The sequence below is a fragment of the Sycon ciliatum genome, chromosome 4, assembly GCF_964019385.1.
Source record: "Sycon ciliatum chromosome 4, ocSycCili1.1, whole genome shotgun sequence".
In the NCBI taxonomy this organism is placed as follows: domain Eukaryota; kingdom Metazoa; phylum Porifera; class Calcarea; order Leucosolenida; family Sycettidae; genus Sycon; species Sycon ciliatum.
This window is the reverse complement of record NC_088646.1, coordinates 24804356-24831568: the sequence shown is the minus strand read 5'-3', so window position 1 is coordinate 24831568 and position 27213 is coordinate 24804356. Positions and strand designations below refer to the sequence as shown.

At 45.9% G+C, this 27213-nt stretch overlaps 2 protein-coding genes across 3 annotated transcripts in view; both read left to right on the top strand.

Annotated features, from left to right (window-relative positions):
• The first annotated feature begins 1669 nt into the window (after window positions 1-1669).
• Window positions 1670-8381, top strand: LOC135815219 (small nuclear ribonucleoprotein Sm D1-like). Its single transcript, XM_065328484.1, has 4 exons — window positions 1670-1879; window positions 1985-2061; window positions 2185-2376; window positions 7810-8381. The coding sequence occupies exons 1-4, from the start codon at window positions 1866-1868 to the stop codon at window positions 7911-7913; spliced, it is 387 nt and encodes a 128-aa protein (XP_065184556.1). The 5' UTR covers window positions 1670-1865; the 3' UTR covers window positions 7914-8381.
• A 3907-nt stretch (window positions 8382-12288) lies between these two features.
• LOC135815215 (titin homolog) overlaps window positions 12289-27213 on the top strand; it is a 51036-nt gene continuing 36111 nt past the window's right edge. Inside the window, exons 1-20 of one of the 2 annotated variants that reach the window (XM_065328477.1) lie at window positions 12289-13063; window positions 14970-15161; window positions 15792-15952; window positions 16666-16682; window positions 17347-17388; window positions 17999-18189; window positions 18833-18935; window positions 19154-19315; window positions 20187-20249; window positions 20508-20695; window positions 21405-21507; window positions 21798-21959; window positions 22349-22504; window positions 23114-23307; window positions 23888-23990; window positions 24484-24645; window positions 24869-25204; window positions 25474-25664; window positions 25988-26090; window positions 26638-26796. In XM_065328477.1, coding sequence (XP_065184549.1) covers window positions 12948-13063; window positions 14970-15161; window positions 15792-15952; window positions 16666-16682; window positions 17347-17388; window positions 17999-18189; window positions 18833-18935; window positions 19154-19315; window positions 20187-20249; window positions 20508-20695; window positions 21405-21507; window positions 21798-21959; window positions 22349-22504; window positions 23114-23307; window positions 23888-23990; window positions 24484-24645; window positions 24869-25204; window positions 25474-25664; window positions 25988-26090; window positions 26638-26796 — 2904 coding nt within the window. In that variant the 5' untranslated portion in view covers window positions 12289-12947. The remainder of the gene's footprint in view (window positions 13064-14969; window positions 15162-15791; window positions 15953-16665; window positions 16683-17346; window positions 17389-17998; window positions 18190-18832; window positions 18936-19153; window positions 19316-20186; window positions 20250-20507; window positions 20696-21404; window positions 21508-21797; window positions 21960-22348; window positions 22505-23113; window positions 23308-23887; window positions 23991-24483; window positions 24646-24868; window positions 25205-25473; window positions 25665-25987; window positions 26091-26637; window positions 26797-27213) is intronic. The other variant, XM_065328476.1, reaches the window with a different exon arrangement.

The following is a 27213-nucleotide window of genomic DNA, read 5'->3' as shown; positions in this document are numbered from 1 at the left end:
TCACGACAAACAGTCCGTATTTCAAATTCCAGAACGATAACCTCATGAATCCCGGTTTTATGATTGCACAACCATTGCACCACCACCTACTCATGCAGTGACAATGCTGCACTACGAGGTGATTTGGCTTTTTTAACATGGTTGTAAAATGACGTTTTTTCAGCCACTTCTAGGCAAGCTACGTCCAAATGAATTGTTGCAAGTGGAAGTGCTATCCTTCATGCCCGTTGTCTCAAAAAATGGGAATGATCCTACTTTGGAAAGTGTCCTGAATCATGTCCTACTTTCATAGTATTCTCAGGATTCAAATAATTGGTGTGTCATTTTTTAACAAATTAATTTGTAAAATGGCATCACAAACTGGGATATTCGGTCATCAATGTTCTGAAGTTGATAGATATCACTTCAAGGATTGCCAGTGGATGAAAATTAATCTGTCAACTGCATTGTATGCCGCGAAAGCCGTGTTTTTGTATTTGTAACTAGTGGCTGTGTAATACGGTAGAATTGGATAGGTAGCATAGCATCGCAGCCATGTTTTCGTTCTCACAGAGTGTATTCCGTGACCTACTGTTCTTCATCATTGTCTTTAGTGATGGCAAGACGGCCTGACGTCGTCCAAAGGCCCTGCGGAAGCAATTCACTGCCCTCCTCGTCCATTCAGGGGCTTATTTTACACATTTTACACAAAATGGCAAAGCACCCAACACTAGTTATACCAACGTGGCAGGGAGAATTAAATTATATGCACCAAATGTTCTGGTCAATGTTGATCTACGATAAACTGGCTCTCATTTGCCACCAGCCATGTTTCCGCCATCCGGAGCAGAGAAACAGCCAGAAGAAAAGCAAATTTTACACATTAAATGCTTATATTTGACTGCTTAGGGGTTGCGCAGTTGAACGGTGCCTACGAAGTGATTTGGCTATTTTTAACATTTGGCATTTTTTATCAAAATATAAGCAGTCAATATACATGTACCGGTAGCCCTAAGGAGTGAAATATGCAGGAATATTTGACTGCTTAGGTATGGCAAAAATCTATGTGAGTCAATACTAAGGGAGTGATAAGAAATAAATGGCCGGTTTGGGAAAGGCCTAGTTAGCACAGACTGCCAGTACCATAAAGTACCGCCAGAGCGCCCCGTCTCGCGAGAGCGCCCCACCTTGATTTTACAGCCAAGGGAAGAAAATTGTATGGCAGAATGCTACTTAATTTGTACGATGTGAGAACCTTCGTGTCCTAAGGTCACACTTGGTATGCTTTTATGTGGAGCTCGAAGGTTAACTGGGTACGGATTGACTGCACAATGTGCAATGTTTGTACAAGGCCCGTGTCGTATGACCTACAGACAGTAATCCACCTCCACAAGGCGGCCACGAAAGGACGAGATGGTGGGGCGCTCTGGCGGTACTTTACGGTACAATGTTCTATTTTGCCGAAGGACCATTGGGCGAAGCAACGAGACGTCAAGTGTAGTGTATTGTAGAGCGGTGAGATGTCGCAGCGCTGGGTGTCTGTCGGCCAACGACACCACTGCCGCTGCACCGGACACGGTCTTGTCCCCAACTGTCAGTGCATGCGTGCATAGATAAAAAATGGCGCCTCTTTGACAGCGCGCTAGCGCTAGCTCAGTGCACAAGAAAGTAAGTGCGATGGCCGAACGTGTTTTGATTGGGATATCTGGTCCGGGGATATGGCACATTTTTCTTGAATTATTTTGCGAAGGGTCGTGAGAGTAGCCAATTTGATCTGAGGATACAAGTGTTGAAGCAGCTTGTTTATGTAAATTGTACGAAGGAGTAGCTTTATATAATTTGGACAGCAAGAAGCTAACAAACCAGGACAGACGCCCAGCTTTGCAATGAAGTTGGTCAGGTAAATTTCCTCTTCCACTGATAGTGATGTTCCCATCGCCTTCTCACTCAATTTTCTTCATCTCTTATAATTCTGAATGTGCTCTGTACTTTCTTCCGTGATTAGGTTTTTAATGAAACTCAGTCATGAGACTGTAACAATCGAGCTGAAAAATGGAACAGTAGTCCATGGAACAGTTACTGGTAAGCGTTGTGGTGTTGGCGAATTTTTTTCTCATGTGTGATATATTTACCCTCAATTTGTTGTTTCAAGTTTGATTTGAATTGGCTCATGATACTTTTTTTCATGACACTTTTTCTGTGCAGGTGTGGACATCAGCATGAATACTCATTTAAAATCGGTCAAGATGACCATCAAGAACAGAGATCCCGTAGCGCTGGACACATTGACCATTCGTGGAAACAATATTCGTTACATCCTTCTTCCAGACAGTCTTCCCTTGGATACTCTGTTGATTGATGACACGCCCAAGGCTAAGGCAAAGAAGAAGGAGGCTGGTACGTTTATATAACTTTATTAGGCTTCATATTGCTGAATGTCTCTTCCTTTTTCCTCTCCTAGGAGATGAATGAGGCACAACATGTTTGCACTCAGTACCTAAACAGTTGTGTAGGACAGGGTGATCAGTTCATGTTTGAAAAGCGTACACCCATTCGTTTGATAAAGTCGGGGTCATCTGACAGATCTACTGGACTCAGACCTGAGGCTTGCTCTTGGCTGGGTCCACTCTGATCCAAGGTCATTCTATGTATTCAGTCACCCCGCGATTCCGATTAAGAATTTCTTATACATAAAAATATATAGCATGCGGGGAAGCTGCGAACGAAGCCAACGTGCTCAATACCCGAATGCTAGAGCTTAGACACACTGTAAAACATGTTACTTCCTCCGCGTCATTAACCTTTTGAGCACGACGCTACCTGAATGCCTCCCCACGGCAACACCTGCAAAAGTGGTGTTTTTCCTATGAAAGTACTACCTGTTCAAGGATCGATAACTTTACCTTCCCTTGGACGAATTCCACGATCTTGAGCTTCCTGGAAAGGTCTTGAGACGAGGAGCACAAACTAGTTCCAAACTCAGCTCGGAGCGAAACTAAACGCCCATGCTACAGTCTGGCAAACTTCACCCACGCGCTCGACAGACTTGAGCACGGGCAAGAGACCAAATCCTCAGCTGCCATTTCGCCCTCCTTGCTCGTATCGAGCTCAAATTTTTTTGAGGACTCCCGAGATCCGCCACCATCATTTGAATCTAGTTTCCATGGCAGCAGGTAGCGCAAAAATGATCGAAAATGCAAAATACGCGTTCTGCAGATCGCGCAAAAAATTCTCTTTGAATTTGCCGTGTCGAGTCGCATATCTCAACAACCCGGGGTCGTATCGCTTCGGCAATTGTTTCTATCGCAAGCTGAGAGTTTTCTCTTCCTGATACATACTTCGATCGTGAGAATCGACCAAGAATTGACTGAGTTATGATAGTTTGAACGCACGCGATCCAGACAAATCGCGTATATGCACGATGTACACTGAGGACGTAATATTACGTCCTCCGTGGTGCAGTGGTATTCTGAATGACGTATTATTACGTCCTTCGTGCTGAACAGGTTAAAATTGTCGCTTCGCACATCGCAATGTTTGGGACTTGGCTCGTCTTAGTCAGACTGTCAGAATCGCTGTTTTCTGTGTTCGAACATTGGTGCGACCCTTCCTGCGCAATGTCTACCTGTTACTGAAGCCGTGGTGGTCTCGGACTTTGTCGGAGCTCTCTTCCGCACCAAGCAAATTCATCGCGCTCCGCACTATTCCGCCTTAGAGCGCATATCGTTTTTCTGGAGTTCGTGCCGTCCCACATCGCTCCTTGGGCATTTTACAAGACTGCAAGCTCGGGTATAAGAATCCTGGTATCTCTCCTAAATACGAAATGCTGAAGTTGACGATGGCAAGAACAAAGTGTTCTAAAAATTCCTAAAATGCGCTACCTGTGGCGCATGTTGCTGCGAAGGTAGCAGGTCTTGAAACACGAACAAAATCAGCGAAGCGCTTGCCGAGGAAAGAAAGTGCGGAACTGCTTACCCTATCCCGCTGGAAGGTCGTTACAGTGTACTTGAAAAATGCTAGCTTGCCTTCATCGCCTGCCACCTGGAGGCATGGATCGCTTGAAAACGAAGTTTCTTGACCTGAATTTGAACGCGCGTCTTGTTCAGCGTGTTGAGTGCTGAAGAGTCTGCCTCAAACTCTGATGAAGACCTTGTCGACCTTAGCTGCAAGTGAAGCGAAGCGGGAGGCCACAAACTAAAGCTTGGTCCGTCGACAATGCTCTGCCTCAATTTCTAGCTGATTCCTTCATCCTTCGAGTGGACAAAATAAATTCGAAGAATCGCTCTGGGAAGCGACAATTTTAATGACGCGGAGGAAGTATTTTCGGTGTAACTTTAATTTCATTGATTTCGGTAGAGAAGACATGCACCTAAATTTAAATTACACCTAAAAGGCACTAGAGTATGCACTGTATGTGAAGGGAAAGCTGGTCACATAATTCTACATTAGGCCACCCTTTGTTAATTCATTGTTTAACGTCCTTTTTTCCGCGAAAAGGTATGGGCGAAAAAAAGAAAAAAAAGCCCATTCCAAAAACTGGAAACCCCAATCAAACATTTTGACCAGTAAAGCATGTGATATATACAATATTTCTGGGTCTAACGGCACTTGCAGGCATAGAACAACACTCTTTGATGGTACATTGGAGCACATGCCTGATGAATTCAACAAAACAGGTACATAGCATGGAGTTAGCATGTCATGAATTCATTACATCTGGATTTTTACTGGGACACACACCGTACGATATTTAAAAGCCAACAAAAAAAAGAAAAAGAACACAAGACAAAGGCATGGCCGGGAGGCAAGATTATAAGTTTAAGGTCATGATCGGCACACTGTGAAACTACACAATCATGTATTTACAACTTCGCATATTATTGGTACTACTACTTGTTCTTTTTCGGTCGGAGGCAAAAAGGTACGCGGGCGCGGACGTTAAACAACGAAAAAAGAAAGGGTGGCCTTACACCTGGCAGGTCCCTGGCAGGTCCCTGGCACCGAAATTTTGATGCATCTAAAATTACATATTTTACAGTACCGTAAACCAGCACAACAGTGGTCGAGAAATTTTTGTCACTACTCTAAGCTCCATGCTCATGGCATCCCTCACATTACATCACTAGAATTTGAATCGCCTCGAAAAAATTTGAGCGTTCTGCGATAGAGTGGAATGGCGTTGATGGGCCGAATTTGCTCGCATACCGGGCTTGGAGACGACTTTGCAGTGTTCCCGCGGCTGATTGATAAAATCTGGTATTCTGGCCTTGCTCTCGCCAAGAGCTTTTCAACAAGCCCAAGATTGTGAAAAATCAAGTGATGGAGGCCAAAGTTATAGCCTGTTGAAGGTGAAAATTGTGCTGAAAATTCTAATTCTGTTTCTGTGCTGGAAATCAGTACACACAGGGTTAAAATTTATAAATTTCACGGTTTGCGTTTGAGTCAGTCAGACTGACTTCTCCGCATTCGCGGGGAGGGAAGCCACCGCCTTCAAGAATCAAAGGGTCTGATGTAGCTCCTAAAGTGGCAGGTCCAAGAATCCCATGCTCTGCCCCCATGTTCCCTAGTGTCAGATCAGAAGTTCCCAGTTGATGTAAGACCACATATTTTGACGCCATTTAAAATTTTAAATATAACGATCACCAGATTTTTGTCGATTGACAACATAAAATGTTAGCGAATTCTGGATGTCAACCGGCAAACGACTGTACATACATGTATTAAATATGTGCGCGTCATTTTTGCAGATAACAAAACCGAATTTCAAAGCATGAAATTAAAAATTCGTTAATAAAACAGTACTGAAGAAAGGCTCACGGTACCATGGCACAAGTCAAAATGTAATGGCTTGGCCGTTGTGCTGGCCCTGTATTGCTCGGGCCTACATAGTAACTGAAGGGCACTGCAGAGCCGAGTACCTGCTTCCTCCAGGGGAGCATGAAGAAAAGATAGTCTAATTTAAGTAAGATGGGGAATCGCGTGGAGTTGTTCGCCAGACTTGTGCAAGTCGGCTGAGCTCTAACAGTAGTAGAGATAAACAGTTTTCCACTCGGAGTTGTAGTACAAGATAGCAAACGGCAAGTGATACTCTGGGAGATGTCAGGCGCGGAACAAAATCATCTCACACAAAGTCACTGTCCTTCAAGTGTAGTTTCTTCATTCGTAACATGCCCAGTGCGTGGCTCTTCCTCGCAGTTAGACTGCAGGTAGGATTGCCCTTGAAATGTTCGCTTGTGCCCGCCTCTGGGTCGATTTTTGATGATCTATGGTGTACATGTACATTATATCTGAAAAACATGGTGCTAACGAGTTTGAGGAATCTACTACAGACTGTGTTTCCCGATTTAAGTCTAATCGTATTTTATGTCACGCCCACACTTCCAGGTCTCGGATGTATTGTGCCTGTGTGTTCGCTTGAGTAAGAAGTCAAACTTGAAGTAGGCCACACTCTCCTTCTTCAGCCTTGGGATTTTATCTATATAGGTGTGGCTTATACGCGTCAAGTCGGCAGGAAAAGTGCAAGCTCCCATGTAGGGAGCAACACGCCATCGCCAACGTAACGACTTCGTGTGACTTTTCCGGGGAAATACAGTACCCGATACGTATTACAGTTATAGTACCATCCTTGACATGAGAAATATGCCTGAACGAACAGATACTTTGCTAATTGGCCACACATGCAAGCCAAACTGTATCGATTAAAAATGAACTGATTGAAGTCCCCCAGCTCGGTCTTTGGGTGCATGGCCATGTACTATGTGTCTCCAACTCTCCATGCATAAAAGTGATTTCAATCGAAAATGGCGCTCACTTGTTTTTACTACTGTGAGTCTACAAATTTTCTGGCCAGTCAAATTTCGGCCTGCCAGGGCTAAAACCCATTTCGGCCGCATCAAACTTTCGGCCTGTACTGCTGCCGTCTGTATACACTGTCACACTGCACCTTGCAAAACAAAATTTCGGCCAAGCATGACCAGGCCGAAAATATTTCGATAAGTTGAACCTACGAGGAGACAATAGTCGTAAAATAGCAATGAATGAAACTAATTGTGCCAAAAATAGCCGAAAATAAATATGCGCCGAATATTTGTTGACTTACAGTATGCTGTGTGCCCTGAACTTCTCCTCCTACCCATTCCCCTCACATTACAAACACACAACCATAATATGCTGATCAGTACGTCGACGTCATTGATGAAGCGAACAGCTCTTCAAACCCCTGCCTCAAAGAGCCGAATTTTGTTTTTGATTTTCATTCTTTACAGCCCCCCTCCCGTATGCATTGGTTGTATCAAGAGTACATAACCTCCAAGAGCGTGCAACTCGACTATGGGTGCTGTCCCGATGGAATTTCAAGTTGATGTCATTTTTTTTAATGCGCACTGTACACGGATTATCAGACGAATCCGGAACGTGTGGTGGACCGAAGCCCATCTAATCCTGTACAAATTATTGCAAAGAAAAACGTGATACGTTGACACCTGTATACATGTTGTAAATCACTGGTGCAAGGAGCATTGCATCATAAATAATGACGTCAACCTGAAATTCTGTCAGGCCAGCAGGGTATGTGGGAGTTGCACACTCTTGGGGGGTTATGTACTCTTGGTTGTATTGACCTTGACTGTTGGGTACAATAGATGCAAGCTGTAGCACATACTTGTAAAATGTGAAAATGTGGTCAGTGAAGTCTGCTGGTCTTTTGTTAGCAGACTATAATTATAGTATTACTTGGTACACACAATGCATGTTGTGTCTGGGTTTTTTGTGATATTGTCTCCATCCAGTCTAAGCAACCTTGGCTTCATTGTGTTTTCTTGTTCTATTCAGTTGCCCTCGGTCGTGGTCGTGGTAGAGGTCGCGGTAGAGGACGAGGACGCGGCGGTCCGCCTAGCAGCAGAGGTGGCAGCAGCCGCGGACGTGGTGGTCGGTAGATGTAGGTGTGTTAGTGTGTTAGTGTGCGTCGTTTTTGTTTGCCTCTGTTGTGTGTGTATGTGTGTGTGGTGTGTGCGCGTGGTGTGTGTGCGTGGGTGGTTGTGCGCGTGGTGTGTGCCTGTGTGTACGCATGTGTGTTTGTCACAGCTCTGAAGTGAGTGTGAGTGCATGTGTGCTTGACTCCATCTTGCTCATTTTGTATATACATCTTTAGGTTGCCTGGTCTGCCGCACTTTTTTCATTTTCTCTTTCTTTACATCCCGTTTTGTGAATGTATTTCAGTACATTTTAAGGCTAGAATAGCTGCTCCTCTGTTGAGACTTGGTGTAGGCCATGCATGCAGTCTTGCCCTCATTGCTGTTCTGCTTGTACGGTATTTGAACAGCACCTCATCTCTGACTTGCTGGCTTCTTGCTGCCCCTGACCCGTAATTTGTTGACATGACCTTGTAAATGTCAGTGAATTTACACTTTCCTTGATGGCTGTGTGAGTGGTATGAAATTACTGGAATGTCCTTGTGGGTGAAATTCCGGTCAGGTTACACAGTTGCACTCCTTTACCAGAGACTGGATGATATGACCTGGCCACTGGTCATGTAATTACGGAGGTTTAGCATCACGAATTTTGCGTTTGATTTCGCAAACTGGATTGCGAACTTTCGCACTTTTCGTTCGGAAAAGCTGTCGAAACCCGAATCGCGGATTCGTTTCGGGACAGTCAATAATTTACTACTTTGTCAGTGCCGGTACACATGTACTCTGAAGTACAACCTGTCAGCGTCGTGCAAGTGAAAATTCTGTTTGCTAATCCTCATCATAACGCGAATTTCATCACTGAGTTCGACTTTCATTGGAGTGCGAACACAAACATGAAATTCGTCTTGCTAAACCTCCGTATCATGTGTAGTGATCAATATCATGCTGGTAGCTATAGGGGCCATCCGTAAATACTAAATACCGATATTTATTTAGAAACAAAAACTAGTCATTTCTCTTCAACCCCCCTCCTAGAGAAACGAACACATACAAACGGCACATAGTATCGATACCTTTCCTCTTTTTTTTGGACGTGCCCACACATACAAACTGTGCATCGATACTTTTCGAGAAACGAACAGGCGCTCGACCCCCTCTCTCTATACGACTAGTTTTCGTTTCTAAAATGAATATCTATATTTACGGATGGTCCCTAAGAAACAAATTGATGTCACTTGCACATGTCAGGACCAGAAAGTACAGTGTAGTAAGCTGGTATTATACTACTCCCTGGTCGGGCCTTAAAGTTGCTGTTACCCTGCACTAAGCTATAGAAAGATGTGTGTATGTTGATTGCATGGGTCATGGTGAGCTGGCACGGGATGAGTAGTACATTCCTCAATATTTGATATGTTTATTGTTGGAAACCTTTCAAACATTCAGACGAGTCGAATGCTCATCCGTTATTCATCATTATACCGGTACATGTATCTTATTTGAAGGATTCTCCAAAAGGCAATGGGTACTTACCGGGGGAGCTTCCTGGAAGGATAGATTATCTGGGTTCAATCGAGATTCATAGAAGCTCTGCAGAAAGCCTTGAGAGAATGCCTCTTTGATTCATTCGTGGCTGCCCCGGTAGGACTTGTTGCAAAATCCGAAAGGAAAGTACGGTATAGTGGTACGTATTTGGAAGTAGTAGACTGTAGTAGTAGTGTGTATTGTTTTACTATAAATAATAATTATTAATTGTAGGGCAGTCCCCACAGACTTAAGGTGGCTGGGGCGGTACAACTTTTTAGGTGTCATTTTGATTACATTTTGACTGCATTTTTGAGTTTATCGGCAAGGTGGAGATGAAATTTGAAAATGTTTTCTGGTGAATCTCTGGAGAAGAGCCTTCTCTAGCTTCCTATAGTTTTATTTTTACTTTTGGACAAAATTTGAAAAAGTTTTATGAAAGGTCCGTGAAAAAATAACACGAACCTTTCATAAAACGTTTTCAAATTTTGTCCAAAAGTAAAAATAAAACTATAGGAAGCTAGAGAAAGCTATTCTCCAGAGATTCACCAGAAAACATTTTCAAATTTCATCTCTGCCTTGCCGATTAACTCCAAAATGCAGTCAAAAATTTCCCAAAAAAGTTGTACCGCCCCAGCCACCTTAATGAATGCTGCGAAGGAAGCTGCCTGGCGACATTCGGGTGGAAGAGAGTTCCACCCGTCTGCAGCCAGGTCGGATAAAGCATAGGAACCGTATCGTGAAATAGCATTGGGCAAAACTAAGGAGCCTTCTAGTCTGGCCTTGAGTGAAAACAGCAGTGTGATTGCCATTGGCTCGGAAAACAAAACAAAAAAATGCTGCCAGCAGGGAACTGCGGTGGTTATTAATAAAGACAAGGGTAAAATGACTATGTGTAGAAGTATTGATGTCCGTCTGGCAGGCTTGACATAGAAACTAAGTCACAGTGTAATGCTACTGCCAGTACTGATGCTGCCACGGACCGCACGGCACAACCGAGAATGCTGACATCAAGAGTGCATCAATACAGACTACAATCTTCCTTTCTTCAAGGCGTCATTCTGTGAGAGCTTGGACAATCCACTTTTCCAGTCAAGAAGGCAGCAATGCCTGCTCAGTCTGGCAAAGTAAAATGAAAATATACCAGCCAAGTTAACCAAGTACTGAAGTAGTGATTATGTACTCTTTGCCACTGCTACTGCAACTTGTCAAGGACGAGTACTAGTACATGATTGTACATGTACGTATCTAATATTGACTGAGTACGAGGTCAATATAGGAAATAAAAGCCGAGTAAAAGACCGAGGCGAAGCCGAGGTCTTTTACGAGGTCTTTTATTTCCTATACTGACCAAGTACGAAGTCAATATTAGATTTATCACGACTGACCAAAGCATGTGTTCAATCGCTAAAAAGGAGTCAAATATAAGCGGTCAATATAGCCCTAAGCAGTGAAATATGCAGGAATATTTGACTGCTTAGGTATGGCAAAAATCTATGTGAGTCAATACTAAGGGAGTGATAAATGGTATTTATATGATAGTACAATACACTACACCTTGTTTCATGCTGTCAATATATTGTACAATCATGTACCTATACTGCCTTGTGAGTGCAGTCTGTAGACTTGTACTGCACTACATGTAGTCAGTGTGGACACATAACTCTGATTTATAATACTGTTGTCTGATGATTGCTTTTTGCCATGGAACTCTGAGTAACAACGGAACAGCCCTATGGCCTATTTTACTTTCTTTTGTGTACCTCTTGCGTACGACGCTCTGCCCATTAATACGGGCATTTGAGCACAGTCTAGTCATGTACATGACTGTATAACATGACTGTATAACATGACTTTTTTGTTTGTAATCAAGAGTATAAATCGCTGTGCATAGTTCGAAACTCCCCCCCCCCCCCCCCCCCCCACACGCACAATGGTTGCCTCTTTGCTTTGTCATATCGCAACCATTCAACGGGGTGAACCCCTCGATAGGCGATTTGCCTTTGGGTCATCCTAATAAAGTTATTAATGCTTTAATATACTCTTGATGTAATGATGTATGATGTATGATGAACTGATGTTCACTAGTGAGTAAGTACAATAGTGGCACATGAATAGAACTGTTACCCATGGCCTACACGAGTAAACTTTTTAAATAAGCTCCCAGCTTATAATTATACGCTTGATGGTACCCAATAATAATAAATTCAATAGGCGCTAGGCGGATGGGGAAGGTTTCCTGAATGCCTGCTGTCAGTGATGATGACATTGACAGAGCGTACTAGTTGTGGACAGATGCGCGCACTAGATATAGTGGCAGAGTAGTCTACTCTGCCACTATATCTAGTGCGCGCATCTGTCCACAATACTAGTGCACTGCACTTCAAGCTTCCGGCCGTTCCCGTTTGCACCTTTCCCTCAAACTACGGATACACAATGAGACATGATGTACAGAATGTGAAGAACCATTCGAGGTAAAACTGTGAAAAGGAGGGCCTACAATTATAGGGAGTTGTCAAATAATTGGTATTAATTTGACGACTCCCTGGCTCTACTTTGTAGTGAAAAGATTATTCGTACTCGTACTCGTAGACCTACGCCGGTACGGCCGGCGGGTGGCTCCGCCTCCGATGTTTCAGCGTCATCCCAGATTTGTACATCTGCGACTGTACTCAGTAGACCTACACGTGGTACCGGTAAGATCTACACAGTCATGAAAAAGACATGATAGTGATACAAGTAAGTTTTTCACATGTTGGATTAAGTTATCATCAAGTAAGTTTTTGTACGACTACGTATACGCTAGATCTACGACTCATGCTCAGTACGAGTGTTTTGTTTCTGGTTTGGGTCATCTGTTTTGGTGTCAGCTAGCATGCAGCATGCAAGGATGAGCTGTATCGATATCCGTGTATGGACTTTGGCCCAATGCGGCAGTATGCCATGCATGGGCTAGGCTACTATTATGGCCAGTATGGGTGTCACGATAACCTCGGACCAGCACTCATCCAATCAGCTCTCACAGCTGACTTGCAGTTGTTGATGAAAGTGAACAATTGCCAATAGCGGCGGCACGTCTTCCGTCATCATCATTTTGGCCGACTGTTCCTGAAATGTAGCACTAGCACCCTACCACTTGAAACTCACCTCTTCTTTTTGTGTCAAACCAGAGGAGTCGAGTCTTTCAAGAAGTAGTTTGTTTGCATTGCAGAGCCGAAAGTCAAGTTGGCAATTTCCACTCAATAATTTTATGGAGATTGAGAAGCGTCGTACAAGATTTTGAAGAGATTGAGAACATTAGATATTACTCTCTCCATGTGGCCAGCCATCAATTCGTGTTGTTCTGACATTGATCTCTGCCGTAGTAATTGTGCTTCGAGCCGGAATCCTGTCACTGGGAACCGTGTTGCTTGCCAGTGACCTGAGCTGAATGCACCTGTCAGCCTGCTGCTAAGAAGAAAATATTTTGTGTTCACTTCTGAAGTCATGGAATGCATCGATAATCTGTAGGCTGTTGACGAACAAGTGTGGTGCACCATGGCGAAGCCTGATGCCAATGATTTTAGTTTCCTGAGCGAGGAAGAACGACGGCATATTCTCGGTGTTCTTGAACGTGAAGAAGAAGCACAGAAAGAATTAGATGTTCAGGTCAAGTAAGTGTTGCCAGATACTTTTTTCTCTTTGTGTTCTAATTAATTTAATTTAAATAGTCAATAGTACTAGTACAGTCGTCCCTCTCTAATCCGGCACTTTATAATCCAGCACCCTCGATAAACCAGCACAATTTTCAGTAGCCAAATGTCCTCTTCATGCACATTGCAGCAGTAGATCAGATTTGTTAATCCAGCACCCTCCCTAATCCAGCAGATTTCCGTGGCACAAATGGTGCCGGATTATAGAGGGACCACTGTATCCACGAGTTACCAGTAAATAATAATGATCCGCAGATTGAAAAAAAGTTGAACTCACTCTCAGCTGTCACAAGCGACACATTGTGGGCTTACCAGCACTCATCTACAAATACCATCACAGAAGACCATATTTCCTGAATTTCCTTTGTGAAACTATAAAGCCAAGCGCAATTGCTTGAAACAATAGCTGCACACTTAGACAAGATAGTAACAAGTAAGAGAAGTAGTGAGAAGCAAAGAAAGACTAGTGTCTTCTTTCCGCGCTATAAGATCTGTCTGGATATAAACTGCATTGCATCATGCAGTTACGCTCGGTGAAATCCGGCCCGAAGTGCAAAACTGGTGCCGCAGAACCTGTGCTGAGTACATGTACATCACTGTATTTGCGTGCGCGTCCAGCTGCATTCATACCACTTTCAGGGCGCCAAGGGCCGTGCAAGTTGAGGGCGCCGAATAAGCACTCGAGGCCTGATTTCACCGAGCGCAACTGTACACGCTCGTTCCTTCACATTCAGTATACTTTAGTACCTTTTAGGTATACCCTCAGTTTAGGTGCCTGGTTTCTCTACCGAAATTAAAAAAAGTTCTGCTCAACCTTTCAAGGCACCATGATTGTTGTGCTGACAAGCACAACAGAGCATACTAACACTTAGGCTGATAGGTAGGACATCAACACATTGTAAATTCAGTCCATTTGTCATCTATTGTTATCACGGCGCATATCATGCTTACGCTGACCTCTTCTCACCTCCACCACTCGTGCACGACTATAGAACTTGCTAGTTTTGAGAGTCGACACATTCTATTTTGGTGTGTTCATTCTCACTAATCCTACTGCTACTTATATCACATGTACCGCATTTTCCGAGTATAAGCCGCACTGGAGTATAAGCCACACTCCCCCCCCCCCCCCCATTTTTTGCCACGAAATACAGACATCTACCCTATTTATCATCGTCAATTTGATCATCGGAGTATAAGCTGCACCCTCCATTTTTGGGGTGAATTTTGAGTGTTCAAAGTGCGGCTTATACTCTGGAAAATACGGTACGTCGTATAAAAGTTTTGTGTACGGGTCAGTTTCTTTTCTGCCTGTATCTACCTGACAAGGATCCGATGGAAGTACTTGTGAGAAACCTCACATGTTGCTCGCGAGAAACCTGAGGCTAGTTTTTTCTTTAGTCTTAACTTTATGTTGTCCTCTGGAAAAGTAAGACTTGGATATTTGTTACATGCCTTGTACCCGCGCGTGTGTGTTGGTTTGGGCACACGGGATATAACATGAGGAAACTACAAATTTCTTTACAGATTTGGGAAAAAATTATCGGCATTTGCAGACAGTTCCTAACCTCTATGTTGAGCGGGATACTGTATAAGTACAAGGTGTCGTTTGGAATTAACTTTTGCTATATTCGTTAGGGGTCACGAAATAACTAAAGTTTGTACCAAAATAAAGTTTTTTTTCCGAACGTTCGGGGTGACAGACCTCACCAAAAACGAACTTTAGTAAGTAACGAACCTGCTGGGGAGTGCTCTAACGAAAAATTTCGTAAACAAAAATTTGTACTTATACAGTATTGTGAACACGTCTTTTATTTGCTGGATGTCTTGCTATAAGTATGGGGTGCTGTTTTACTTCTGGCTTCAGGGAAACGGCCAAACGTCTACAGTCAATCCAGAAGGCTGCTCGCTCGGAGAATGGCTGCAAGTGTTGCGGTACAGAGTTTGGCATTATCTTCAACCGTGGCGCCCTCTGTCCTAAATGCTCCTCCAAGGTTTGCAAGGCTTGCCGGAAACGGGACAACAACACGTGGGAGTGCTCAAAGTGCAGCGTAAACCGGTAGGTGCTGTTTTCTCAACTTTTCCCAGCGTGTGCATGACCGTCGTTATGAGCGTTATCGGTACATGAGCGTCATTGGTACATGTGCGTCATTGGTGCATTAGCATTGGGCAGCTTCACTAATCGTACTTCAAAATAATTGTTACTTGAAGTGTTACATGAAAGGCTGACACCAGATCCTGATCCCAACTTACATCTCATGGTCTGATGCAGTTAAAACTGCTGCATGCCTACACGGCTTGGTTCAACTATCACTGGACAGCCCTAACATGCAAGTTACTGGTAGATGGTGCATGTGTAAGTAGTGTACATGACCAAGTGGGAAAGATACAACCAGATCCTATGCACATGTAGTTAAAAGAATCGAAAAATATGCCGGTGATTGATAATAGAGTCGGCACAAGGATAGGTTACTAAAATGGAGTTGTTTTCACTGTTTGCTTGCGAGTCGGCCAGACTATCTTTTTCACACGCGTAGGAATACCACCACCCTCAAGGATCAATGCCCATATTCAACTCCCACCGCTTTTCTGTTGTTCTTCTCATTGAAATGTGTCCATCAACACGCGGTGTGACACACGTCTTGAGCTGCAGATGAACTCTGTGATTGTGTGATTGTTGTGTGTGCAGTGAGTTACAACTGGAAACGGGAACGTGGTTCTACCAGCAGGGGCCCAACGGCGGCGATATATCCCCGTCGAAGGTGACCGCTGGTGCTGGGCCCTTACCGGCAGTGTGCAAGACTCTGAAGAAAGCTCTCGCCGAGCAGACCAGTGTGGCCACCATTACATGTGAGTTGGACTGCCTGGCATTGTGACATTCAACACTGTCATGTACGTGTACTCTGTATTCGCATGTAACAGTCAACTTCGCTAATATCGACTGCAGATATAACGACAATTCGCGAATAACGTCAGAATGTCCATGCCCAGAGCAAAGTTTCGTCCAACTGTAATACATTATAATGGGACTTCGGGAATAACGACACTTCGCTAATAAGGACACTTTTCTGATGCCCCGCCGAGTGTCGTTATACGCGAAGTTGACTGTAACCTTGCCTTTGCTGCGTATTGCGTTGAGCATACATATGTACATAATAATTATATGCACCGGTTCTGCTCTTCTCTTCGAGCATTCCCCCGCAGCCTGGTTGTCCGTACACATGATGGGGCCGGCTCGTGCGTTCACGTACATCGGCTAGACCAGCGAGGATATTCTAATGGGCATGTCCGGAGTTAGTTGTTGTATTTCGTTTGGTTAGCGGTACCACATGGCCATGCACTGTGCGTGCACGGCATGGGGGTGGGGTGGGGTGGGTTCCGTAATGGCCCAGTGCTGGCAATGTTGGGATTCCTGTCCTATGGTAGCTGCATTTCTATGACGCTGTTCTCCAACCCTACATTTTTTAATTGTTTTAAATTTATAAATTACATCATGCAAATGATTATTTCGTGCAAACGGTCTGTACGGTGTTGTGTCTGTGTTTTTCTTCTTGTTTCTACAGCAACAGCCACACAAGCTGTAAGTACAGCGATACGGTTATGGTCTTTATTTAGCCCTCTCCGCTGATAGTGAGACATCTGGAGAGTGTTGCCGTGCAACTCGTGCTGCAATGCCGTCGAATGAAATCTGACCCCCGGCTTCAGAGCTGCACCTTGAGAGTTTGTCTTTGCTGGCATCATCCAATGCATGCTCTAAGCCGATGGCATCGAGGGCTGTGTGGCTCTGGGGCATGTACAATTCACCCGGTGTTGGCCTTCACTTTCAAGAACTGCAAATTGCTGTGCTTGCAATCAGTATATCAAGGCTGCATGTTGCCCCCCCCCCCCCCCCCCCCCCTTCGCTCATCAAAAGTTTGAGTCGAAGGGGTACTGGTGGGATAGTTGAACGTTAGACTTGCTAGCTTGTGACTTGTTGCATACGAGTAGTGTGAATTCTGGCCCTGTACTGTCTTATATTAGCCATCTTTGTATCCTCTCCTATATCCCTGATGATGCCCTGCTGGGTGAAAATTCCGGAAACAATCATTGTGCGTGCTGTTGTAGCCGAGGGCTGTTCGTGTGTTGCGGGTTAGAGTTTTACTGCAAAGAATTCTAGTCTGTACTAGTTGCTATGAGCCTGTTCCAAGGCTGGGTGAAGGGCGCATTGTTCTATCAGGCATCTGTTTTGTGCTTTCTCCATGCAGGAAGAGGCCCAGGGGTCTGTTGCTGCGGAGCAAGCTGAGGAGGTCAGTTGTGCTGGTCCAGGGCATTTGCTACTGTATAATTATGTGTGTTGAGGTTGTGTCTTGTGGTGCTCTGGCTGCTGTTGGTAGGGTTGCTCTGGCTGCTGTTGGTAGGGTTGCTCTGGCTGCTGTTGGCAGGGTTGCTCTGGCTGCTGTTGGTAGGGTTGCTCTGGCTCGCCTGTGTTCTACATGTTTGAGTACACAGTGGCAATAGCATTTAATGGCTGTTCTTCGGGATAAGCAATGCACAGTGATGCATTAGAGCGAAAATTTGGGTCATGAAGATTGTCATTACTAGTATACAGGTGTTGTTAGTTCCATAGTATACAGGTGTGCAGTTTTTCGGCATATCTGATGCTGTTGAATCCCAGTTTTGCCATATCCGTACCTTGCCATTCAACAGTATGTTTATATCTATGGTGTGTCTGTGCATGTGTGTGTGTCCGTGTGTGTGTGTGTGCGTGTGTGTGTGCGTGCGTGTGTGCGTGCGTGTGTGCGTGCGTGTGTGTGTGTGTGTGTGTGTGTGTGTGTGTGTGTGTGTGTGTGTGTGTGTGTGTGCGTGCGTGTGTGTGTGCATGTGTGTGTGTGTATGTGTGTGGTTTTGTGTTTCCAGCCTCAGCTTGATCCGGATCGCCATAGTCTTTCTGAGGTTGATCCAACTCCGCTTCACAAGGTGGCCTCTAGTGACCTGGATGTCACCGGCTCTGTGGCCGTATCTGTCCAGTACAAGGGTGGCAAGGTCATTGTCGGAGTTCAAGAGATCAAAGGCCTTGCCAATCCCAGAGCCAACAGCCTGCCGAATCCGTAGGTTTTCCGTCGTGTAGTCTCGTATTTGGCTTGGAATGGTGTGTTTGTAGTGCGTGTGCTTAACTTTCCTTTCTTTCTAGTTTGGTCATATTGATAAGTTATACCAAGAGTATTATGGTTCTGTTCTCTTGATACAACTTCTTGTTTGCTCTTTTGGCGCCTGCTGTGATTATTTTTAATCTGGTTGATCGAAAGCAGAGCATGCACAGTCAGGTCCATCATCAGCTACCCTCCATGCATAGAAATTGATAGAATGCTGGTGTCTTTGTAGACAGTTGTCGAAAGCACGGTGGAATACGGTGGAGCATGGTTTGGGGACCGAGGTGTGTGGTCTCTGAAGGCAGGTTGTCTCTTATGCCAGTGGTTGCTTATAGCAGGTACATGTACTGTACGTGTAGATCTGCTCTTCACCTGTGTAGAATATGTATGTGTGTGTGTGTGTGGGGGGGGGGGGGGGGGATAGCACCTTAGTGCGGTCAAGCCTGTGTTTGTTTCGCAACCGCCCCATGGTGCACAGAAAACTTGTCTTTCGGACAGGCGGTCTTTCGACCATAGGTCAACATATACGTGGAGGAATGGTTTGTTTTAAACCGGGTTTCCTGTACATTCTGTGTGTGTGCCTGGCTATGTATGTGTGCAGGTATTATCGTCTGTATATGCTTCCCGACGATGAGCATGCCACTAAGAAAATCTCCCCGTCGATGCGAGGCACGTGCTGGCCGCTTTTCAACTCCCTATTCGAGGTACGTGTGACTTTTATTTCTAAGCATGTAGTTACTGCTTTTTCTCGTTTCCTCTTTTTCCTTTTTACATCCAGTGTTTGCCTTAGTGTGAGTTCTTTTGGTTTCAGTGAGCTCTGTGATGCCTGTTTGATCAGGTAAAATTATTGGAGGAAACCGATTCACCAGCAACCCTGTGGTGTCGCTTGTGTGTTTTGTTTCACCTGCTCTTGTGTTCACAGTTTGAGGTACCGTTCGATGACGTGTTTGACAAGATACTGTGGCTGTCGGTCTGGGACCATGTAGGACATGGCAGTGACAGCTTCCTGGGCGAGACTCGCCTGCCGCTGTCGCGCCTAGACTTGAGATGTAGTGACCTGCTGCACTACACGCTACATGATCGGGTAAGCACCTTTCCTCTTCCTCTTCTGACTGCTGCGCAGGCCGGGGAAGGGGGCTCTTGCTCCCATATACTGCCAGTCTAGGTGGACAGCGTATGGTCACCTGGATGCTGTAACTACACATACATACGAGTACCCCGGGGGTCTCTGGTTCCCGTTTCATGCCCCTACGTGGACACATGTTGAAATGTATGAGTAGTTTGACTACAAGGAGGACAGCTCAACACAACACAATAATGTGGAGCACTTATACACACAAAAGGCACAACGGAGGTTTACAGAGAATACCCACTAGCTATCACCAAACGATGCTATTATATTGGCCCAGTTCCACTGAACATGACCCAAAAGTCACCTGATGATTGCTGCATTGTGCAAGAAACTGTGAGTTGTGACGAACTCTGTAAACCTCCTTTGTGCATTCTGCTGTGTATGAGTAGTTTGACTACTAACTTCCCAACCTATTGCTACCTGGATACTAGAACTACACATGCATACCCAATGTGCATTTTAAATACCCCCTAAGTAGCTCTGCTTCATGGAATCCTGCCCATGGCAAAGCCTGCATGATCTGCTCAAGTATGTAATCTCTTGATAACATTCTGGGGCTGATGGCACTGATTGCTGATCTGCCGGCAGAGTTTGCAGTCCAGCGGCGAGAGTTGTCCTTTGCACATTGTATCGTTTTAGCACCGAGTACAAAGTGTGCTCGGGTGTGCTCGGGTGTGTGCGTGTATGTGTGCGTGTGTGCGTGCGTGCGTGTGTGTGTGTGTGTGCGTGCGTGCGTGTGCGTGTGCGTACAGGCATGCAAGCCTTTGTTGCCCCATTTTCAAAGTAATGTTTGATTATTGTCTTTCTACTGGGTGTGCTGTAGCAAGTCGACTCCGAACCACCTGTTGCTGAGCCTGTTGTCAAGCCTATGGGTGTGAAAAAATCAGTAAGAGTTTTACTTTGATCACGCTGCTGGTGCATTCCAGATGCCTTGGTTATTGTGGTCCTTGTATGTAGAATCACGTTGTAGCAGAGTGGATGTGTGTGTGCGCGTGCGCGTGTGTGTGTGCGCGTGTGTGCGTGGCAGGTGCATGCGTGCGTACGTGCACATTCTGTGTGCACAACAGAGTGAGTTTTTTTGTTTTATTCCAAGCGACCTGCTTGGTAAATGGGAACACTCTTTCTTTACGTTGTGTGCTTACAGTCTAGTCACGAAAGTTTGTTCAGTGTGTCCACCGGTCTCAGTGCCCAGTCTAAAGGCAGCAGAGGATCGTTCACCGGCGTCACTGGCTTTCTCAAGATGTCCATCTGTCACCGGCACGACGAGCTGCAGGTGTCTGTGGAGAGAGCTATCAACCTAGCCAATCCACACCGGTTTGGCAACCCGGATCCGTGAGTGTTTTTGGATGTCTTTTGTGTGCATGCCACTGCATGGTACTGCATGCCTGTTCAGTCGGTGAACAGTTTGTATATCATCCTGTTGCAGTGTCGGTGATACATCATCATTGCCCGCCAACAGCTGTACTCAACTTATTGTTTTCAAAGCAACACGCATGCTTACTAGCACGTATGTTGTATGTTGTATGTTGGACTTTGTGGACAATTCACACACTGTGTGTTGTACATCAGGCTTTTGTAGAGTGCTCTAACCCCCCTTATTTAACTCCATTCTCGCATTCGCTTCCATGTACACGCAATTGGGCTTGTAGCCCGTGTGTACTTGCGAATTCGAATAAAGAAATACCTACATACTAGTAAATGCGCATGGGTCCGACATTCCCTGTGCGCGGTTCAGGAAGGCTCCTGTTCTTTGGCAGCACGCTGCACGGCCAGCCGCATACTGCACCGTAGACGGTTATGATTTTGCTCCATGTCAATATGGTCCGACGTGTATGGGTTGTGCCTGACGTTAGAAATTACGAAGAGTGCTCCATGCCCGTAGAGAAGCATTCCTGGAGTATGAGCGTGTGGGTGCACATTCTCCGTTGTCTGTTTGTATGTGCACGTGCGTACAAGTGCGTACACGTGCGCTTTTGTTTTCTTTTGTGCTTATCTGCATGCTGTGCCGCATTCTCGTTGCAACGACTTCATTTCTTTCCAGTTACGTCAAGGCCTATCTGCTGCCGGATGCCAATAAGGAAACAAAGCGGAAAACCAAGGCTGCTCGGCAGACTGTTGACCCCCAGTACAACTCCACATTGACAGTAAGTTGTTATACTTCCGTAGAGCTAACATTGCCTTGAATTGTACATTTACATGCTATTGTCTACTCGTACCGATGCGATGGAACAGTCTTATTTGAATATGTTTGCTGCTACTCCATCTCCAGACGGCTAGCTGTCTCGGCCTTGCTAGGTCTTGTCAGCAGAGTACAGAGTCACTGGCCGAGCCAATCACAAATCTAACGAGCAACAAAGCATTTTTGCTGCCAGCCATTTGCCAGCCATGCTGACGTTTTGTTTTCCTGTTGTGTCTGCCTTATCACTGTGTGCAGTGGCCGGTATCACTGGAGGATGCGCAGTGTCGTATCCTGCATATAGCCGTCTTTGACTGCTCCAAGCTGGGCCGGAACAAGTTCCTGGGCGAGGTGCGCCTGCGCCTGGACTCGGTCGACCTGTGCGATGCCACCGTGCTGGAGTACCCTCTGGCTGAGCAGGTCAGTCCTGGTACTAGTACACTGTCTGAGTTTGCTGTGCACATTGCCATCTTGATATCCATGTTTCTGTTATATAAAAAAAATGTTTATACAAGCGCCCATTGATTCAATCTGGTTGGAATTGAGGAGCAATCAGGTGGTGAGACCTAGCCAACCTGGGGTCTCAGCTTCATAGTGAGCTAGATGCACCAGCACTGTACCACTGATTCTAGTGATGAGACTGGACAGTCTCTTCTTCAAAGTCTCAACACACCGGCAAATTAGTTGAACGGCGACAAAGCAAACTCACTGCAGCGAGAGCTATTGTTGTACATGTACATTTGATGAGCGTTGTTCACTTCTCCACAGAGTTTCCATCTTTGCGTTGATGTGTTTGTGTGCACGTACAGAATAGCCAGGCGACCACCGACCACATTCTCGGCGGAGATCTGGCCAGGGTGTCTGTAGGCACTCCGTCCATGTCCGGAGCACCAACACCGGAGAGCCAGCGCTTAAGACCCAAGCTGCAGGGACACAGCAAGCCATCGCCACGCTTGGCAAGAAGGGTCAGTTCTCTCCCCCAGTTAGAAACTGCTTGCGCACACACATGGCCGGGGGAATGATTAAATTTAGAGTAGCTGTATGGGAAAGACCGGGGAAGGGGGGGGGGGGGGAGGGGGGGGGTACCCTGGAACCTGCATGATTAGGGTTAGGGTTGTTTGTGCCCAGTGTGAGCCGGCATCATAGCCAGCCTATCCGTAGCCTCCACATTATCTCATCTTATTGTGATTATGCTTCATGTTATCTTGATTGTAGTGTTTACGTTGCTTCCTGCAATTCATTTCGTTTGACCAAAGTTGCAGCTTGGAGTTCTCAGTTTTCCCAGTGGATGAAAGTTTGTCTCATCACTTTGTCTGTCTGTCTGCCTGTCTGTCTGTCTTTCTGTCTCTGTGTGTGTGTCTGTCTGTCTGTCTGTCTGTCTGTCTGTCTGTCTGTCTGTCTGTCTGTCTGTCTGTCTGTCTGTCTGTCTGTCTGTCTGTCTGTCTGTTGTTCTGGTGGCGGTGGTGGTGGTGGTGGTGGTGGTGGTGGTGGTGGTGGTGGTGGTGGTGGTGGTGGTGGTGGTGGTGGTGGTGGTGGCGGTGGTGGTGGTGGTGATGTGTGTGCGTGGCCAACAGGACAGTGTTGGTAGTTATGAGAGTGTCCAGTCGACAATCACAACTGCAGCTGGTGGAATGAGCAGCATGCGTACCGTGGTGGTAACTGGCTTTGTCACATTCGGTCTTAGTTACCATGCCAGCAAGCTTCACATCAATGTTGTGCGCTGCATCGATTTGGCTCCCCCGCGTGGACCAGGAACCGTGGCTGATCCGTAAGCTAGCTTGCCGGCATAGGTGTGGGTGTGTGTGTGGGGGTGGGTGGGTGCGTGCGCGTGCATGTGTGTATGTTTGCATAAACACTGCGACAGTGGTGAGCTACGCAGGCCATCAGCAAGAGCCTTCAGTATGACTTCGCATACATGTATTGTCGTATTACGTCTGATGTTTGTACCACCATGTCAAGAGTTTCATGCACACACACACACACACACACAACACACACACACACACACACACACACACACACACAACACACACACACACACACACACACAGTCAGCACAGTGATGGACCATGAACACATTCACGTTCTCTCTCGTTGCTGTCCTCTGCATCACAGGCACGCAGAATGTCCGTATGGGGCAGATTGCTTGTATATTTAGTAGAGTGTTGCTCCCATAATGTTGAAGGAGGATAGGGTTGAAGAAGGCTTGCTTGCTGCCATTTCTTGTTCTTGGAAATTATGTCATTGGAAGAGTGGCTGTGCACAGAAGAATACTCACAAGTCATAAGTGTCTTCAACCTGCATGCATGGCTACATGTGCTCCTTTGCTGCTGTGCTCATGTTGTTAGGTACATCAAGCTGTACCTGCTGCCGGATAAGAACAAGGCCACGAAACGCAAGACAAAGGCCAAGAAGAGGACGCTGGATCCTAGGTTCGACGAGACGCTTTCTGTGAGTTCCGCCTTGCATATACTTTACTCGTATGCCAGTTTGTCATCTGCATCTTCTTTGCATTCCCACAGCGGGGGAGAGAAGACAAGTTTTTCCCAGCTACATCATCCCCAGCTCTTTGCTGTGTCAATGTCTGACTATGAGTGTGAGTGTGACTGGAGGCATGTACATGTAGTGTATTGCTGCATCAGTCCATCTCTTTACGGAGTGTGTATGTTTATGTTAGTGTATGTCTTCACTGCGGCGTGTGATGCCAAACTATGTGTATGCGTGCGTGTGCACGTATGCGTATGTGTATGTGTGTGTGTGTGTGCGTGTGTGCGTGTATGTGCATATGTGTGTGTGTGTGTATGTGCATGGGTGTGTGTGTGCGTGTGCGTGTGCGTGTGCGCGTGTGTGTGTGTGTGTGTGTGTGTGTGTGTGTGTGTGTGTGTGTGTGTGTGTGTGCATGTATATGTGGATGTTTGGATGTGTGCTTGCATCTGTGTGACAGATCAAGATGAATGAGAGTGAGCTGAGGGACCGCACCCTGTGGCTGTCGGTCTGGGACAACCATACCCTGTCCAGGAACACGTTCCTAGGAGAAGTACGGCTCAAGATGGCGTCTGTCGATTTTGCAGAAGAATCACCCCGTGAAATACCTCTCTTTGACTTGGTAAGTCCCAGACCAAAGTATATGGCGGGGGGGGGGGGGGGGTACTGAATTGAGTAAGAATATGTGTGTGTGTGGGAGGGGGGGGGGGGGGGGGGGGGAGGCTGTTGTGATGTGTGCTGTTACTAGTGGCTTTTCCAATAATTCCATACAAGTACTTGTGTTTCTTTATTTGGGCACACCTAACCGTCTCTGCTGATTATTTCCTAACCCTTTTCCCTTGCAGAAAAGCCCAGAGGTCAAGTTCAGCGATATGGCTCCACCGGCGGCAGATCCTGAAACCCATATTATCCAGGAGGACCTTCTGAAACAAGAGGCCATGGCAGCGTCAGCGTCTGGCATTGCCGTGCCTGCTTCAAGGTCCTTGGAGTTCATCAAGACGAGCAGCAGTGGTACGGAGGGTTTAAGTGGAACGGATCCCGCCACCTCCGGCGCTCCTGTGGTGTCTGTCAGCCGTGCCAGTGTCGCTTCTGAAGGATCCCGTGTGGAGCACACCAGCCCCATCGGCGGTGGTGGTGGTCAGTCAGTGCAGCCAGCCAGTGCAATACCCAGCAAAGTGAAGGTGAGTGGGCTACTGTAAATTCTGTGTGCTGTACTAGTACTGTTGAATGCCACTGAGTGTAGATGTGTTCAGGATATGTGCATCAATGTTCGGGTTGGAGCACTGCTTGTAGCAGTTGTATTGAGCATTTGATACTATTCTTTCCATGAGCGCATACATGTGTGCACAGTCTGCTCCTCTACTCTCAAACAGCAGTGTGTTTGTAGATTTGAGGAGCTCTGCTAATGTTGATATCTGTGTGTATGTATGTGTGTGTGGATTTCTGTCAGGACTTGGATACCACCAGTCTGTACAGTGTGGGTAGTGTGGCTACCATGGCACCAGGTGCTAGCGCTGGCAAATCAGTAGTTGTGACTGGTAACATCACATTGGCAGTCTACTATGGCAATGGTTGTCTGCATGTCAAGGTCAAGGGCTGCAAAGGACTGGCTAGTCCGCACAGCAATGGCTTGGTTGATCCGTAAGTACTCTCCAGACTGCTATTTTTCAGAGCAGCTACTCCCCCCCCCCCCCCCCCTTAACATCCCCACTTTCCTCATCTGTAGTTCTCTTAAACTATAACTTTTCTCTTCTCTTGTGTCCTAACTACATGCACATGTACCTATTTTTCATGGGCTTATTGTGAGCATGTTGTAGGACTCTTTTTTATTTTACAGAGCTTTGTAATGTGAATGCCTGTTTATTGAGTTATTACCACTGCCCTTGGATTATCTATTGTTTTGGTGACATTATGTTATTTTATGTTTGCCGGTTGGTTGATCTGTTTTGTGTTTCAATGAGCAGGTATGTGAAGACGTACCTGGTGCCTGACAAGGCAAAGTCCAGCAAAAAGAAAACGAAAGCAGCCAAGAAAACAACGTCACCGGTATACAGTGAAGACTTGCAGGTACTTATTGAACATATTATCCCTATCCCGCTTTCCTCTTCCAACTTATCAAACTACGTTGTAGCTTCTAATGAAATTGAATTTTTCATTCACGAAATGACTTTATTTGCAACTCCTCACCACACATGCATGGATGCATCCACACACACGCACACACACACACACACACGCACACACGCACCCACACCTCAGACCTCAGACATGCCCATCGCGGAAGCGATGATAGCGAACAGCTATGTTAGACATATCAACTTGTGCTGGGATTAGACCATTCAACAGCTTGCATGGCTGATGACCCCCCCCCCCCCCCCCCACACACACACGCACACACACACGCACGCACACAAACACAAGAGAACCCACTCAGTGCCATGCTGGCTACCCTGTAATGCTTTTGGCGAAGGTAGGTTGTCAATGTGTGTAGCTTTCAGAAGCACAAGAAAGTCCAGACCTTGCTAAATGGTATGTATGACACACAAAACTTTCTTTGTGTATTCTGTGTCTGAAACCTTTTCACTGCTGTGATCTGTTGTGACTGTTCCTGCAGTACAAACTATCGCGTGCTGAGCTGTCTGGTCGTACACTGTGGGTATCAGTTTGGGACAATGCCCGCCTTGGCCATAACGCTTTCCTTGGTGAAGTGCGTCTTCTACTCGACAACATTCACGTGCACCAGGACCCTGAAACGTTTGACTTGCAAGAAAAGGTTTGTTCTCTCGCTGTGTTTGCACATATCATGTATCACGACTGTTGCCTTTATTTATTCTCTGTTCTGCCTTGCTTGTACTTGTTTGTATTTAAATGTTGCGTGTCCAGCACCTTTTTGGTTCACACTAGTCCATACCTAGGTTGGGGTTTCCACAAACAAGCTGTGTTCAGTTCGGGTTTCAAGTGGCTTGTGCTGAGTGGAGCAAGCATTGTATTTGTGTACATCTCTCATCTCAATGTGACTAGTTTAGGTTTTCTTATGTAAAATAAATTCGACGGGTTCGCGTACCGGGCAGGTCAAGAACAAGGAGTCGTACAACTCCCTGGTCAAGAACCACCTTTTTTTCTTATGTGAGAGGTCCTTTGTTGTTGGCAGTAAAGCAGACTAGGATCTGAACTCAATGTAAAGTACCTA

What these genes read in the sequence shown, in the direction of transcription:
- LOC135815219 (XM_065328484.1), top strand. An exon ending in AGTCCATGGAACAGTTACTG is followed by an intron (nt 2,062 to 2,184) that starts GTAAGCGTTGTG and finishes TTTTCTGTGCAG; the next exon opens with GTGTGGACATCAGCATGAAT. An exon ending in GGCAAAGAAGAAGGAGGCTG is followed by an intron (nt 2,377 to 7,809) that starts GTACGTTTATAT and finishes TGTTCTATTCAG; the next exon opens with TTGCCCTCGGTCGTGGTCGT.